At 42.5% G+C, this 15,200-nt stretch overlaps 1 protein-coding gene across 2 annotated transcripts; it reads left to right on the forward strand.

Moving 5' to 3' along the window:
* Positions 1–683: 683 nt before the first annotated feature.
* Positions 684–8,632, forward strand: MTERF1 (mitochondrial transcription termination factor 1). Of its 2 annotated transcripts, none has more exons than XM_048838112.2 (2): positions 684–720; positions 7,361–8,632. In XM_048838112.2, exon 2 carries the CDS (start codon positions 7,415–7,417, stop codon positions 8,558–8,560), a length of 1,146 nt encoding a protein of 381 aa, XP_048694069.2. In that variant the 5' UTR covers positions 684–720; positions 7,361–7,414; the 3' UTR covers positions 8,561–8,632. The 2 variants fall into 2 exon arrangements, with proteins under 2 accessions (XP_048694069.2, XP_048694068.2); XM_048838111.2 differs by lacking the exon at positions 684–720 and adding an exon at positions 727–1,764.
* Positions 8,633–15,200: the final 6,568 nt, after the last annotated feature.

Raw genomic sequence — 15,200 nt, forward strand, 5'->3', positions numbered from 1 at the left:
ATGATCAAATTAAATAATAAAAAAAATAAAATCCTTCTCGTTGTTGAATTTGTTTAAAAATACATTTGGTCCCCAATGTGAATGTGTTAATGACAACAGTGCATAGGGTTGCCATCCGGGATGATCCCACCCAAGCCCATAAAACTGGACAGCTGTCAGTGTGTACTGAGCACCCTTACAGATTTCCTGGGACAGCTACCTCAAAAAAGGACAATCCTGGGAAAACCTGGACAGGTGACAACCTTCTGTAACGGACATGTTAGAATCCTCACCCAGCCATTTAATGAGACTTTTGGGGGAAGAAAGGGTGATGGTGCTATAGGAAGGCCAGTGGCAATGTCTCTGCTCCATATTCCATATCCTCCTGGAGAGGCTTCAGACACCTGTCATCTTTGTGAAGGTTGTTAGTAGCCCACCCTTCTTTCCTACATAGGCTACAAAAACATTGTGGACCCCCTCCCCCTCCAAATCTTAAATATAGCACAAAATACCACAGCACAAATTGCATGGCTATGTTATTTTATACTGCCATCTCCTGGTGCAGCAGTTCACTTTTACTAAAATGAGTGAAAACAGAAATCTGGTAGGTGGCAGCACTAAAACGAAAACCAAATCCTTTTTAATATCAAGTTTTCTTCTTTACTAGCTTTGACTGTTTTCTCCTTGTTAGCTTTCAACTTTAACCTATGATGAGGAAGACTCCCGGACCGCAATGTGGTGGTAAATTACACGTTTTACAGTCTTATTACACTGGTTACTCAGGGAAGAGTCATTTTACTTTCAATCTTACTGGATGGAAAACACAAATCACATACTTCTCGGCTATAGCACTTTTCACGTCACTGCTAGTAGAATTCAAATTGCAAAGTGAAACAAGAAATTTAAGGAAGGAAGCTGCAGTGAAATAATTTAATTAAAAGGGGTTAGCTAGTATGTGCCGATTAAATGCTTGAAAATTACTCTTATGAAAGCGGCAAGGTTTTGGGGCTTGATTTAACAGGAAAAGGATTTGCTTTGCCCAATAGGAAGAGTTAGCAATACTAAAGGGAAGTCAAAGTGGTCTTCGGATCCGAGTAAAGTGGTGGGATTATCTGCGTGCAACGTAAGGACTGATTCTGCTGTGTAAAATGCAACCAAGAGGGTTTAGAGCAGTATATTTATTTTGTCTTATAATGTGGTTTCTAAAGATATTCAACTGTATTCATTAGTCTGAATTTTTGCTTGAAATTTGACTATTTTTTGTGTGTATTGGCAAAGGTCTCATGTCTTAGCAATGTGAAATAAGAATCCCCAAATTAGGTTTGCCAACCCTCCAGGATTGTTCTGGAGTCTCCAGGAATTAAAGATTATGTCATGTGATCAAATCTCCAGGAATTCCTCCAACCAAATTTGGCAACCCCCAGTGGATGCTTAGGTAAGGAAGATCTGGGGTGATTATTGCTTAGAATAATAGAAATAGAATAGAAATAGAAATGAGCTGTGCAATAGTATGTCCCTTACTATTTTGGAGGAAGGTTCTTTTTCTCCTGTTATATGAGTCAGAGCAGACAATGGATATTTTTAGGGACAGAAAATATTTGTAAAAGGCATAATCTATAAAAAGAGCATTTGTTAGCAGCTGTTTGCTGGTTCAGGACCTTAGATTGGAAATTCTTCAGGATGGGGACTGCCTCTTTGTCACACACACACATACACACAGCACAATGGATCCCTGGTGCTAACTGGCACATCTGAGTCTGACTGGACTATAACTTTTAAAGGCTAGTAAGTTATTACTAATAACATTTTACTAAATTATAAAGTGATATTGTGATTGAGCATCCCTTGTAAAATAAACCTTGTCTTAATTACTATTAAATTTTAGGTTTCAGAGGAGTAGCAGTGTTAGTCTGTATCAGCAAAAACAATGAGGAGTCCTTGTGGCACCTTAGAGACTAACAAATTTATTTGGGCATGAGCTTTCGTGGGCTATAACCCACTTCATCAGATGCATGGAATGAAAAATACAGTAGGCCGGTATAAATATACAGCACATGAAAAGATGGGAGTTGCCTTTCCAAGGGGTGGGGGGGTGTCAGTGCTAACGAGGCCAATTCAATCAGGGTGGATGTGGCTCATTCCCAACAGTTGACAAGAAGGGGTGAGTATCAACAGAGGGAAAATTACTTTTTGTAGTGACCCAGGCACTCACAGTCTTTATTCAGGGCTAATTTGATGGTGTCAAGTTTGCAAATTAGTTCCAGTTCTGCTGTTTCTCATTGAAGTCTGTTTTTGAAGGTTTTTTTGTTGAAGAATGGTTACATTTAAGTCTGTTATTGAGTGTCCAGGGAGATTGAAGTGCTCTTCTACTGGTTTTTGAATGTTACAATTCTTGATGTCTGATTTGTGTCCATTTATTCTTTTGTGTAGAGACTGTCTGGTTGGCCAATGTACATGGCAGAAGGGCATTGCTGGAACATTATGGCATATATCACATTAGTAGACGTGCAAGTGAATGAGCTGCTGATGGTGTGGCTGATGTGGTTAGGTCCTATGATGGTGTCCCTTGAATAAATGTGCAGACAGATTTGGCAACGGGGCTTGTTGCAGAGATTGGTTCCTGGATTAGTGTTTCTGTTGTGTGGTGTGTAGTTGCTGGTGAGTATTTGCTTCAGGTTGGGTGGCTATCTGTAAGCAAGGACTGGCCTGTCTCCCAGGGTCTGTGAGCGTGAGCAATCATCCTCCAAGATTGGCTGTAGATCCTTGATGATGCTCGGGAGAGTTTTTAGTTGGGGGCTGTAGGTGATGGCTAGTGGCGTTCTGTTACTTTCTTCGTTGGGCCTGTCCTGTAGTAGGTGACTTCTGGGTACCCTTCTGGCTCTGTCAATCTGTTTCTTCACTTCCCCAGGTGAGTATTGTAGTTTTAAGAATGCTTGATAGAGATCCTGTAGGTGTTTGTCTCTGTCTGAGGGATTGGAGCAAATGTGGTTGTATGCGGGAAAGGCGAACTGCAGCCACTGGGAGTTGCGGGCGGCCATGCCTGCGGATGGTCAATGTAAACAAACTGTCTTGCAGCCTGCCAGCGGATTATCCTGACGGGCCGCCTGCGGGCTGCAGGTTGCCCACCACTGGTCTAGACCATCCAAGACAGGTGGCTATCCTGCCTCCTTTTGAAAACCTCCAGTGAAGAAGCTTCCACAATTTTAAATAATAGGGATTTGCTTGGTGTCATTTTTAGGGTGTTTATTCTGCTCTTCAGGCATATGAGTTACTCCTGGGTGGGGAGAACAGGAGTTACACACCCTACCAGTGAGAAAATATTCCACTTCTTAAGATAGTTTTCATCTTTCTTGACTGTTTTTTCTTGCTATTGGTTTTCATCTATATACTGATCTGTTGAAGAAGGCTCCAATATGCCCTGGTGAGTCTGAGACTGTTTGATCAGTTATTCATGCAATTCCCTTTCATCAAGTGTTACTGCAGCATTTATCAGATTATTGCTAGTAGTGAACAGATTATGAAATGTAACAAGAAGAAAAGCAGTCTGCAATGAAATTATGTAATAAGACTAGTTAGCTGGTATGTCCCATTGAACTCTTGGGATTAGCTGACCTGAATCCCAATAGGGATAAAATGATTAAGGACTGCTTTTATTTTAACTAAAAGCATTGAGGTTTTGGAACTCAATTTAATGGGACAGATACTTGCTTTCATAACCCACACTAAGGGATTATGAATCTTTTAGTTTTCTGCTAATGGGTGGTAGAGGAAGATTAGGAGTCCACTACAGTTTCCAGCTATTGGAGTTTTTCTCAAGAAATAGAGTCTTACTCTCTTAGCCCTTTAGATACAGGGTTTGAACCCTGCTGAGGACCCAGACAGGAATGTACTTTGTCCAACAGGAAGTTAGTTTGTCTAGAGGCTAGTGGAATCCTTAGTACAATATGTCATTGAGTCAAATATTATAATTGGACTTTGAAAAGGGGTAAGATAACTTCATAAGCAGTAAAAATGATTGCACTTAGTCCAAGATATGGATTGTCAAATCTTGTTACATTGCATCAGCTGATCAGAGCATGGATGAGGAAGGTATTCCCTCCCATAATTAGCCAGGTGCTTGTGGATGTGGATGAGGATAAATTGAGGTTGCCTTCCTCTTAAGTGTCAGATATTCTCTGTGGCCAGCATATTGGATTTTGATACACATGTGGTCTGATTTGTCATGGCAAATTCTTTTTCTCTGAAAATGATTTTTTGATAGTTCACTGCTTGGGAAACACTATGTGCTATATGTTCTGGGGGTTGGTGGATTGCCGCTTGGTTGAAAAGTACAGGCTAGAACAGGATATTTATTTTTCCTTATAGTACAATTGCTGAAACAATTAGAACTATATCTGTTAGTCTGAAACTTTTACTTGATATTTATTGCACCCCTTTATTGCTGGGCTGTGTGGAAACTATGGCTAATAAAGTTATTCCATAAGAGGGCATCCTTATCACTCTCCTTCCAAAATAACTTTTCTTTGTCAAACAAGAAATGTAATCAGTAGTTATGTTCCTGAATCTGATCTGAATTCAGTGCCTAGAATAAATTGCAATATAGAAGTGCCAGAGCCTCTAATGAATTTTTAATGGAAAAGTTCTGGACAGAACAGAAAGATTATCATCGGTATTTAGCTAAGGAACTCTGGGGTTTGGCTGTTGTACTCTTGTCCAAATGACCAAGAAACCATTTTATAGCGTCCCGGATTCAAAGTGGCACCTATGTTCCACATGTTGGTAGAAATGTAGGGCCTGATGTCACGCCCATTAAAGTCAATGGAAAAACTCCATTTGAGTTCAACAGACTCTGGGTCAGGTTCTTAAAGCTGTATTCTGTTATTACTGCAGACTTACTGGGTATTACTGTGGGTTTCTTATAAAATTGATTATTATAAGCCATATTGTAGCCTGTCCTATGTGTTGGCGTTGGGACAAGGGAGTAAGGAGGAGTAAAACAACCTTCAGAGTAGCAGCCATGTTAGTCTGTATTCGCAAAAAGAAAAGGAGTACTAGTGGCACCTTAGAGACTAACCAATTTATTTGAGCATAAACTTTCGTGAACTACAGCTCACTTTATCTTTTTGCGAATACAGACTAACACGGCTGCTACTCTGAAGGTTGTTTTACTCCTCCTTACTATCTCTGGGTGGCATGATGGTGTCTGTCCTTCCCTTCTCCCATTGTTGATGCAGGACGTTGTCGGTAGGAGTGCTTGATCCTTTCCCTACTGTAGGGGCCTCTGGTGATGTTCCCCATTGCACCACGGCTGCTGAAGAATTTTTCTTTGCAGCATTTGAAATGCTTTTTCCTTCCTGTCTCAGGAGCCCTGACCCTTGCAATAACACCTGAGAGGGAGCCCACCAGGGTTCCGTCTTGGCAGCCAGAAGTGCCTGGGGAGCTCCTAACTCCCCCACCCTCCCTTATTGTAAATAAACCCATAGAAGCTACAAGTGCCGCTCACCCTTATTTATTACAAAATAAGGGTCTAGCACATGCCAACAGTTTAAGTTTTTTTTTAATGTAAAAATGGTTTGATTTTTAAAACTGGAAATTTGCCAGGAATGAATCCCTAATGGGGTCGGAGTCCATTTTGCTATTTTGAAAAACGTTTTGTAGCACCTGAGATTTTTAACTTTTGAAACTACCTGGTGAGCGTGCGCAGTAATGAGTTTTCATATTGTTCTTATATCAACATTTAAAACTCCCAGTTCTGATGGATAGGACAAAGGTTTAATTCACTTCAGTGGGGTGTTTGTGTCACTTGTTGAGGATTTCCAACGTGAATTTGTGGCACTAAGAGCCTGACATAATTTTCTGAGTTGCTTGGCTTAGTTTGACTGTATTGGAAGACCTAACAGCTGGGGATTTTAAATGACCAGATTTCTGAAAAGGTTCCAAGAAATGACATATATTTTGCTGAGACTCATATCGTAAGTCCTAAATCTAAAACTCCATCTTCAAGCCATGAAGAGGACACAAAAAACTTGTTCATCTTTTTTAAGTTCCATTTTTGATCAGATGACATTAAAACTTGTTACTGTACTTAGACTGTGTACAGACAATTGATTGGTTACAATTGATTGGTTTACAAAGCCCTGGCTGGGATGATTTAACTGGGAATTGGTCCTGCTTCGAGCAGGGGGTTGGACTAGATGACCTTCTGGGGTCCCTTCCAACCCTTATATTCTATGATTCTATGATTGATTGTTTTGATTGGTTACCCAAGTGTCAGGATCAAAGTCAGTCCTTGCAATGCGTGATATCTTCTTGGCTGTAATATGCTGAACCAGATGAGGGGCTTTCTGGATCAGGATAGTGGTGTAGTGTGTTACATTGTAGAAACAGCTTAGAGGGTGGGGAAATAGAAGAAGCAAGGATGAAAGGAAAAAAATACAACCAACTAACCTAGAACTCAACATGAAATTGACCAGAATACACAACAAACTTCAGCTCTTGGGGGATTTGTGATTTCCAACTTCCCAACTCTTTGTGGAGAACTATTCCTTGAGAAACAGTTTCAAATATTGGCAACTATGAAAGGGGACAGAGTTGAATGTGGTGAGATGTCAGTGTTATGCAAACTTTTCCTGCTGAGTCCTCACTTTGGGTGAGATTCTCACTCCTGCACCAATCTTTCTATGCTGAATAAAGGGACCAGAGTACAATAGTATAAAGGGGCCTAAAAACCCCAGGTCTAGCTGGGGAGAGTTCCTTTGGAACAGGAGCTGGGGGAGAGAGCTGTAGGCTGTCCTCCTAGGACCCTTCTCAAGCCCGTGTGTAGGGGTTGTGCTGGGGAAATGGCTGCGGCTGGGAGAGGAGTGTTTGGAGTGAGGCATGTGGGAAATTCTGGGCAGCACTACTGCCTAGGGAGTCTGCCATAATGCAGACAGACCTCCAGGGCTTCCTGAAATATGACGGGGGAGGGGGACCCTTCAGCCACCAGAGCAGTCCAGAATCGGGAGCGTGCAAAGGTGGTTTAAAGTTACCCTAGCTTCCCACCTGGGCTGTCTGTACCATGCCTCTTAAGAGATGGAAGCCTGAATCTTAATCCTTTAATGTAACTGAATATTTTATTCTGGTTTCATGGTAGTAATCCTGTACACTTCTGTTCACCTCCATCCAGAATTTTAAATGAATGAATTTTAAACAATTTATTTAATTTGCTAATTTATAGGGGTTTTTTAAGCCATATCTTTTAACTAAATAATTAGATATTCCTACTTGGGCAGATTTTGTTTTTATTTTTTTTTAAGCTCTAACTATTTAAACAAATCCACCCACGTTCTTCATTTAGTGTCCAGTAGCTGTGCATAATGACTGTTTGTTTTCTTCCCCTCAGATGATAAACAGTGGACATACAATACTACAAAGATAATTGCAGCAGCTGATCCCTATGGCAGCCAGGGGACTGATGCGCATGAAAAACTCACTTCTTCACAATATGAATTGTTTCTGGCTGATTAGATTTTCTGCAGAGATTGCACTCAGACCTGTGTCTTCTAGGCGCTTCTGTCTGAAGATAGAGAGTGCTGATGCAGAGTCATGCCAGGAGAATGGCATTCTAGTAAACAATCTGGCATGCATGGGAGTGGATGTCAAAATGGCAAGAAGGCGACAACCTGGAGTTCTGAAGAAGCTGATCACAAATGAAGAGGGCCTCAAAAAGTTTCTGCAAAGCAAAGGGGCTACTAATGAAATCATTGCTAGCATCATCTCACGTTATCCACGGGCCATCACGCGTTCCCATGAGTCTCTTGAAAAACGTTGGGAACTTTGGAGAAGTATTTTGATGACTGATTTGGAAATTGTAAATATTCTGGGACGTTCCCCTGAGTCCTTCTTTCGTTCCAGTAATAACATGAATATGGAGAAAAATATTACATTTTTCTGTTCTCTTGGGCTAACCTCTAAACACCTTAGCAATATGTTGACCAGAGCACCACGGACTTTTTCTAACAGAGTGGAGCTGAATAAGCAGATGACTGACCTCCTGCATGAAATCTGTTTATCTTTAGGTGGTGAAAACCCAAATGATTTTGTGAAGCACATAATTTCTAAAAATGTTTTCATCCTCCTGCGGAGCAGCAAGCAAGTGAGTGCAAACATTGAGTTCCTGCAGTCATCTTTCCATCTGAGGAATGAGGAATTACTAGCTCTGCTACATGGCACTGGAGCTGACATTTTGGACTTATCTAATGAATATATAAAAAAAAACTTTACAAATGCTAAAGAGAAGTTGTTATCTCTTGGGTGCACTGAAAGAGAGGTGGATAGATTTTTCATTAGATATCCACGAGTGCTCTTTCTTTCAGCCAAGACCCTCAGTGATAAAATAGATTGCCTCTTGCAAGCAAAGATTCACATTAAACAAATAGCTGAAACTTCTCGTGTTCTGGATTTAAGTATCAGTACTGTAAAAAGCAGAGTCAAGGAACTGGAAAAAACTAGTTATGACTTCAAAACCTATGGAATTGGCATCCTTACTTTAAGTAAAAAGAGATTTGAAGCTAAATTGGAAAAATTACATAGTGCATGGTGATTAACCAAGAGGACAGCATCCATTCTGTGAGAACACAGGGTCAGATTTTGAAATTAAAAAACTTGAAAAAGGGTCCTGTTTTGTTATTTTGAAACTTATTTCAAAATCATTTGTGGTTACTTAGCACTGCTTATTTAGGATAAGTAAATTCTCAGCTATCACTAGCGGGGTGGTATGGGGTGACCAGGAGACCCGTTTAGTGTCTTGCTGTGAAGGTAGTGGATCACAGATATTGAAAAGGGTGGGACTGTTTAGAGAGGACTCCAGTTGGAGGAGATATTAGAGATATGCAGAATAATGAATAGTACAGAGAAGATAAGTCAGGTATACTATTTGCCCTTTCTTCCATACAAAAGCAAGGGATCATTCATACCCTTGATTCTGGAACTGGCTTAGCACAGGCAAACCATTGCATCCATTTGGAGCCCCATTGAAGCCCTTGCGGGAGCCAGTTGTTGGACTGGGGTATTCTATTATTTCTTTACATTGTTTCATCTTATCACAGATAAGTAAGATCTAGGAGCCTGTGTCCTTGAGAAATGCATTGAAAGGTCTGTTGATAAGGGTTGGCATAGATGTAGTCTTTATGATAGAAGCATGTCCCCATAAGCCTATAAAATCTAATAATATGAAGAGTTGGCTTAAATCTAACAGGCACACTTAGAAGGGCAGTTGGTAAAGGGATGTGACATCAAAGTATTGTCCACAGCTGGTGACAGATGATTCATTAAATGCTACAGAAGTCTCTCAGATGAGGACAAATGTACTTGGTATTTGCAAATCATAGATACTTTAAGGAGGTAGCTCCTAAATGCAGAAAACTAACATGACATTATTCCTTGAAGCATAATACAAACTGCTTTTGATTTTAAGAACAGGTAATTCTGTTTATTTCAAGTGTATAATGACACATTTTCCCCACCTAATTACATGATCTAAGGATTTCTGTATATTTACATATGTATGTTTTTATGTTTCTTACCCTTTGATCACGCATCTAGTCTTCTTGCTTTAATTAGGTATGTGTCTATTTTTTCACTCCCTCCTTTGCAGGAGGAGAGTGAAGTCAAAGAACTTGGATCCTAAGTCTGAAGTCTAAGCAAAACTTTGGTAGGTACCTGCTTGTGTTTGCAGGTTTTGAGACTTAAATTTGATCTTGAATTCTCAGGATCCTGGGAAATGTACATTTTATCTGAGTGTACATTTAAATGTTTACAAGAGAAGCATTACTTACTGAGTAGATTTGCAGCAGAGAGACGCTCAGACTTGTGTCTTCTAGGCATTTCTGTCTGAAGATAGCGTGCTGATGCAGAGTAATGTCAGGAGAATGGCATGCATGGGAGTGGATGTCAGAATGGCAAGAAGGTGACAACCCAGAGTTCTGAACAGCCAGGACAGGTTAGGCATTTTAGAACTCGCTACTCAAAGATTTAAATTTACGTGTAAGAGAGAAATAAAAATTATGAAATGCATAGACCAGTCAAAAAACTAAAATAACACACTTTTAAAGAATAAAATTACAAAGAATATATATGCATTGCAGGAAGTACCAAGAAGTAATAACAACACAAGTCTGTGCTGGGAGGGGAGTGGGAAATACTGTGTGCGTGTGACACAGAGACAGTGTGTGTGCTGGCTGCTGGGGAAGTTTCTGAGAGATGCTGTACACTGTCTCTTTAAGGCATTCACTGAAAGCTGTCCCGATCTGTGGAGATGGGGTACCTGGGGATGCGGAGAGACTCTGTGTGTGTGTGTGTGTGTGTGTGAGAGAGAGAGAGAGAGATTGTATGAGCTGGCTGCTGGGGAGGTCTCTGAGAGACCATGCGCTGTTTCTTTAAGGTACTCACTCACCCAGAAGGCTCATTCAGACCACAGCAGCTCTCTCCTGCTCAAGTCCTGAGCCCTCTCCCCTGCTCTGTGGAGATGGGGTACAGGGGCTGGGGAAGGGGACACCCTGACAGCACCCCCTCTACCTCCGCTCTGCACAGTCAGCAGGAGGGTCCCACGAGCAGCTGCGGGGGGGGGGGGGAACACACCTGAACACACTCTGCCAGATGTGTGTGGCTCTGCTAATCAAGTGCGCGGCATTTGAATCACTTGGAGGGAACACAGCCAGTGACTGTCTCCCATACAATAGCTTGAACAGGAGAAGCCTGTGGATGCTTGGGGCACCTCATGGATGGTGAACAGGAGAGGTAGGAGCAGGTGGTCCCAGTGTTGGGAGATCAGTGACTACAAACTTCGTCAGCATGTTCTTTAATGTCTCGTTGAACCATTCCACCAATCTGTTGGTTTGAGGGTGGTATACAGACATTTTCAAAGACTTGACCCATAGCAGGCTAAAAAGCTCTTTTGCTAATTGTGAGGTGAAGTTGGTTTCCTGATCCCTTAACATCTCCTTGGGGATCCCCACACAGGAAAAAACCTTCAGGAGCTCACTGGTGATGACAGCTGTAGTTGGTCAGAGAAGGATGCTTCGGGGTATAGGGTGGCATAATCTAGGATCACCAGGATGTATTTGTTCCTAGCTGCAGACTTTTCTCACGGGCCCACCAGGTCCACGGCTATTCTTTTCAAAGGGCACCCTATGATGAGTAGTGGTACCAGAGGGGCCTTTGGAATCTTTTTCTGACCTGTCCACTGGCACTTGGGGATGAGTGCAACTTTAAGTGGATGCTCAGCCAGTGGAACCATATAGTCACTCTGTTGCATGTCTCGTGTCTTTTCTCTCACCAAGTGGCCTCTGCATGGTATTGGATGGGCCAGTTGGAATACCCACCTTTGGAACTTCCTGGGAACTACCAGCTGGATTCCCACTTCTCCCTGTCTTGGAATCTTTCATGGCCTGGTATGTCTTTCCTCAAGCAGTTCAAAATGGGGCCACCATTTCAAGAGCTGAGAGTTTAGTACTGTGTTGTCCACATGGGCAATCTGTTCATAAACCTGACCCAAGGTTGGGTCATTGTATTTCTACGAAGTCCGGTCTCACCTGCCAGTACGTCCACATTGAAGGGCGATGGTAGACCTTACTGCTCTGGTTTGGCACTGATGAGTGGTCATTGTACCCTCCCTCACTGGGACTGGGTATCCCAGTTCCCTGGGACCCGTTTAGCTGGATTTGGGGGTTGGTAGTATGTGGTCCCTGGGGCTTTCTGGTCTGGTCTTTGGTGTTTCTGCTTTGGACCCAAGGGAGGCTAGTTCTTTGCCAGCCCAACGGCTTCTGCAAGCATTTTGAGACAGTGCCTCACCACGCATTCACCCCCACCTCATCCATGGGGAGGATCTGCGTGAAGTACTCCATGACAACCTTCTCCATCACCTGAACCCCGGTGCGGCCCTCTGTCTAGAGCCACTTCCAGCAGTGTTCTTTCAGATTCTAGGTGACAGCTTTGGGCTGAGTCCCAAGCAGGAATTCAAAGAAACAGAACTCCTGCTGGTGGGTTATGGGAGATACATTCAGGATATCCAGGACAGCTGCCTTGATGTGGGTGTAATCCTAAACAGCCACCGCAACGAGGCCCTAGTATGTGGCCTGGGCCTCGGCTCTCAAGGAGAGGGCTAGTGGTGACTTTTTTGACCATGACGAGGAATGCCTCTGGGTTGTTCATGGGCCCCATCTTTGTCAGTTTAACCGGCCTGAATGGCATTGGGACGGGACTTCCCTTTCTATTGGTGAGACTTGCTGCTGACCTAGATGGCTGTAGGAGCACCGTCATCTGCTGGATGAGCCACTGCTGCAGTTCCTGCTGCTGCACCATCATTTCTTTAATCAGCTGCTGCTGTTGGATGCTGGATGGTGAGCTGCTGGAGCAGTTGGTTCTGCTGGTGCTGTTGTTTGGCTGCCTGCTATTGTTGGTTTTCTAAGACCCATGTCAGCAACTTCTCAAAATCCATTTTTGCCTCTCCCCACTCCTCCCTGTGTCTCTCTCTCTCTGGCCTACTTTCAGGACTTCAGACTCTGCTGCCCGTATTCTCCGCCACATAGGATAGGGGCTTGGAGGGCTGGGCAGCCTAGTGGTTAGCATGCGTAACTTTCAGCCTCTTGCTCCTATGTCTGGGTGGAAGATCTTAGATGTTCCTGATCTTAAGCAGGGAATCTTTGACTTTCCACCTGCTTCTGGGCCTCAGCTCCCAGACCTGGGCCCTTTCTTGCTACTGGGTCCCAGCCCAGAGCCCTGGTGAAAAGCAGAACTGGCATGGTCCTCTCTGCAGCAAGTCCAAGTTTGCTTTGCTAGGCTACTTCCTGCCAGTAGGTCCCTTCAGTATGGGGCATGGCCCCTATAGTCCAACCAGTCAGTAGCTCAGCAAAGAAAGAATCCAAAGAAACAGGGCCTTGCTGGACCTACAAGTTCTCAGAGGAGGCGGAGGTGGCTAAAGAAGGCATTTAGTCTTACCCGCTCCATGGTCCCCTCACAGGCTCAATCTTCTGTCTGGCTTCCTGGAGAAGGATTCTTCTGACTTGCAGTCTGTCCACAACCATGTGCCTGGACTTCTTAGCTCCCCTTTAACCCACTCCTCCAGTTGGAGCACGCTCTGCAAGCCTGGAGTTGGGGTGGCTGCCTGAGCCCAGTATTGCCTTTTAATCCTTCAGGTCCAGTGTGGAGTTTGTGTACCCCATCATAGGAACAGTAAAACTTTTGGGCCTAATCCTTTTGAGCTCAATGGCAGGATTTCAGTATAAAAAATATAGGATTGGATTGCTGCTGTGTTTGACAGAGTGCTTTAGTCTTGTTTTGGTTTTGACATATTTTTGGCTCAAAACGGTTATGGTTGGAAGGTAAGCCCTGGTTTAGACTGGGGAGTGTAACAGGGCCTTGCAGGGCCCCCCTTGGTCCTGCCTCTGCTCTGCTCCAAAAATCATGCAGAGGCCTTCTGGCTCAGCAGTCACAGGTGCAGTTTATTTACAGGGAACAATTCCCACCACCTTCTCACCACATACAGCGTGGGGGTTTCAGCCTTAGAGACTGCTCAGTCTCTGTGGCCAAGAAAGAAGGGCTACCACTCTCTGGCATCCCTACCCTGAGGCTTTTCTGCAGCCCCAGGCTAATTAGGCTGGCGGCTGTTTCCCCTTTGCCAATGGGGCACAGGTTTCTCTAAGCAGCTCCAGTCTAACTCCATTAATGGGAGCTGGCGTGGCAGAGGGCTGGCTCAGGAGTCCCAGCCCAGCACCCTGTCACAGGAAGTCAGAACTCTTTGGCATAAGGGAATTTTTTGTCCTTAGCTCCTTCTTTAAAGGGGCAGGTGATAAGCCATATGCAGCAAAATGCATCATCAGTCCTCTGAAATAAACAGAATTATTTGTCTTTAAAATCAAAGGTAATCTCTCTTTGCTGTACAGTCTGATATTGCCTTGGGAGGGCACCCCCAAAAAGTCACCAGAAATTGTAACTTTATTTCTGCTGATGTTATTTTCAGTGATGGATTTAGAAAATGGAGTTCTTAAAGATCAACAGGGCAGGGTGTAAATATCTGGCAATTTCAGTAGCTTTTATGCCATGCATTTGTTTTTCTTTACTGTTAACATGTTGTATCATTTATCAAGATAAATTAGTATAGGCCATGCTTTTAAAATGGTGTAAAATAATAATTTTAATGGCTCTAATAACAACTTGAGATTGATGCTGGAAAACAGATACTTCAAAATGTCAAACTGAATATTTATTTTTTGGCTCAGATATAAGTTAAAGTAAATGCTGCTTTTGTATGAAATGTCTTTGACTGTCAATGGAAGAATTGTAACACATTTACTGAAAACAAAAATTGGAATGAAACATGGTGGTAGAGTAGAACAGCAGTTATTTCCTTTTTGCCAATCAGAGTGAATTAAAATAATAAATCATTAGGACAATAAAGGAAGATAGTTTGAAACGGGGCTTAGTTACAAGTAGGTATACTTCAATGAAAGAGATTTACAAAAATGATAGGTTCACATATAGCTCACTGATGACCTAGAATTTCCATTAAATACTGTGTTTTCTTTCCATTTTAGTGATAAAAGAGGTAAAACATAAAACCTTGGTTCTTTTTTTTTTTATTATTAATGTGTATGTTAAAATAGAAACTTTATGAAGGCAAAGCAAAGAGGTAATAGTTGTTAAATGGAAAAATAACTGGCAATCAGTAACTACAATGGCCAAAAGCCACTTTTGTTTAAAGTTGTCAGAGAATCATAGGATGGAAGCCTTTGGGGAATAATTCATGTTATAATATATTGCTACTAATTACTGGATTTGTGAAGTGCCCACCTTCATTTGTGAGATACAGAAGATTGTGGGTCACATTTATCCATGGTGAGACCATCAGTGTTATTGCACCAGTGATGAGCTTGACCTTCTGAACCCTGTAAAAATTCTGAAAACAGTAGTATGTGAAATGATTGATGAAAAGCTTTGTTGTATTGTGACTGTATTAACTTGTTCAACACTTTTTGCTGAATAAGGGAAAGTTACTATACTTGCAGGATTCCAACTCTTGGGCCTCAACTTCCTTGTACAAGACAGATAGGACTTATCCAAACTCTGAGGTTTTTTGACCCACTGAAACACTTGAGAGCCGAATGAAAGCTCTTCTTCTATGCTCCATTCTAGCTGTCACTGCTTCCTCTCAGTTTAGAACCTTCTGAGGAAGTTCCTGAATGTGG

Source organism: Caretta caretta, chromosome 2, assembly GCF_965140235.1.
Source record: "Caretta caretta isolate rCarCar2 chromosome 2, rCarCar1.hap1, whole genome shotgun sequence".
Taxonomy (NCBI): domain Eukaryota; kingdom Metazoa; phylum Chordata; order Testudines; family Cheloniidae; genus Caretta; species Caretta caretta.

Coding starts and splice junctions, on each gene's coding strand:
- MTERF1 (XM_048838112.2), top strand. CDS start 7,415: ATGGCAGCCAGGGGACTGATGCGCATGAAAAACTCACTTCTTCACAAT.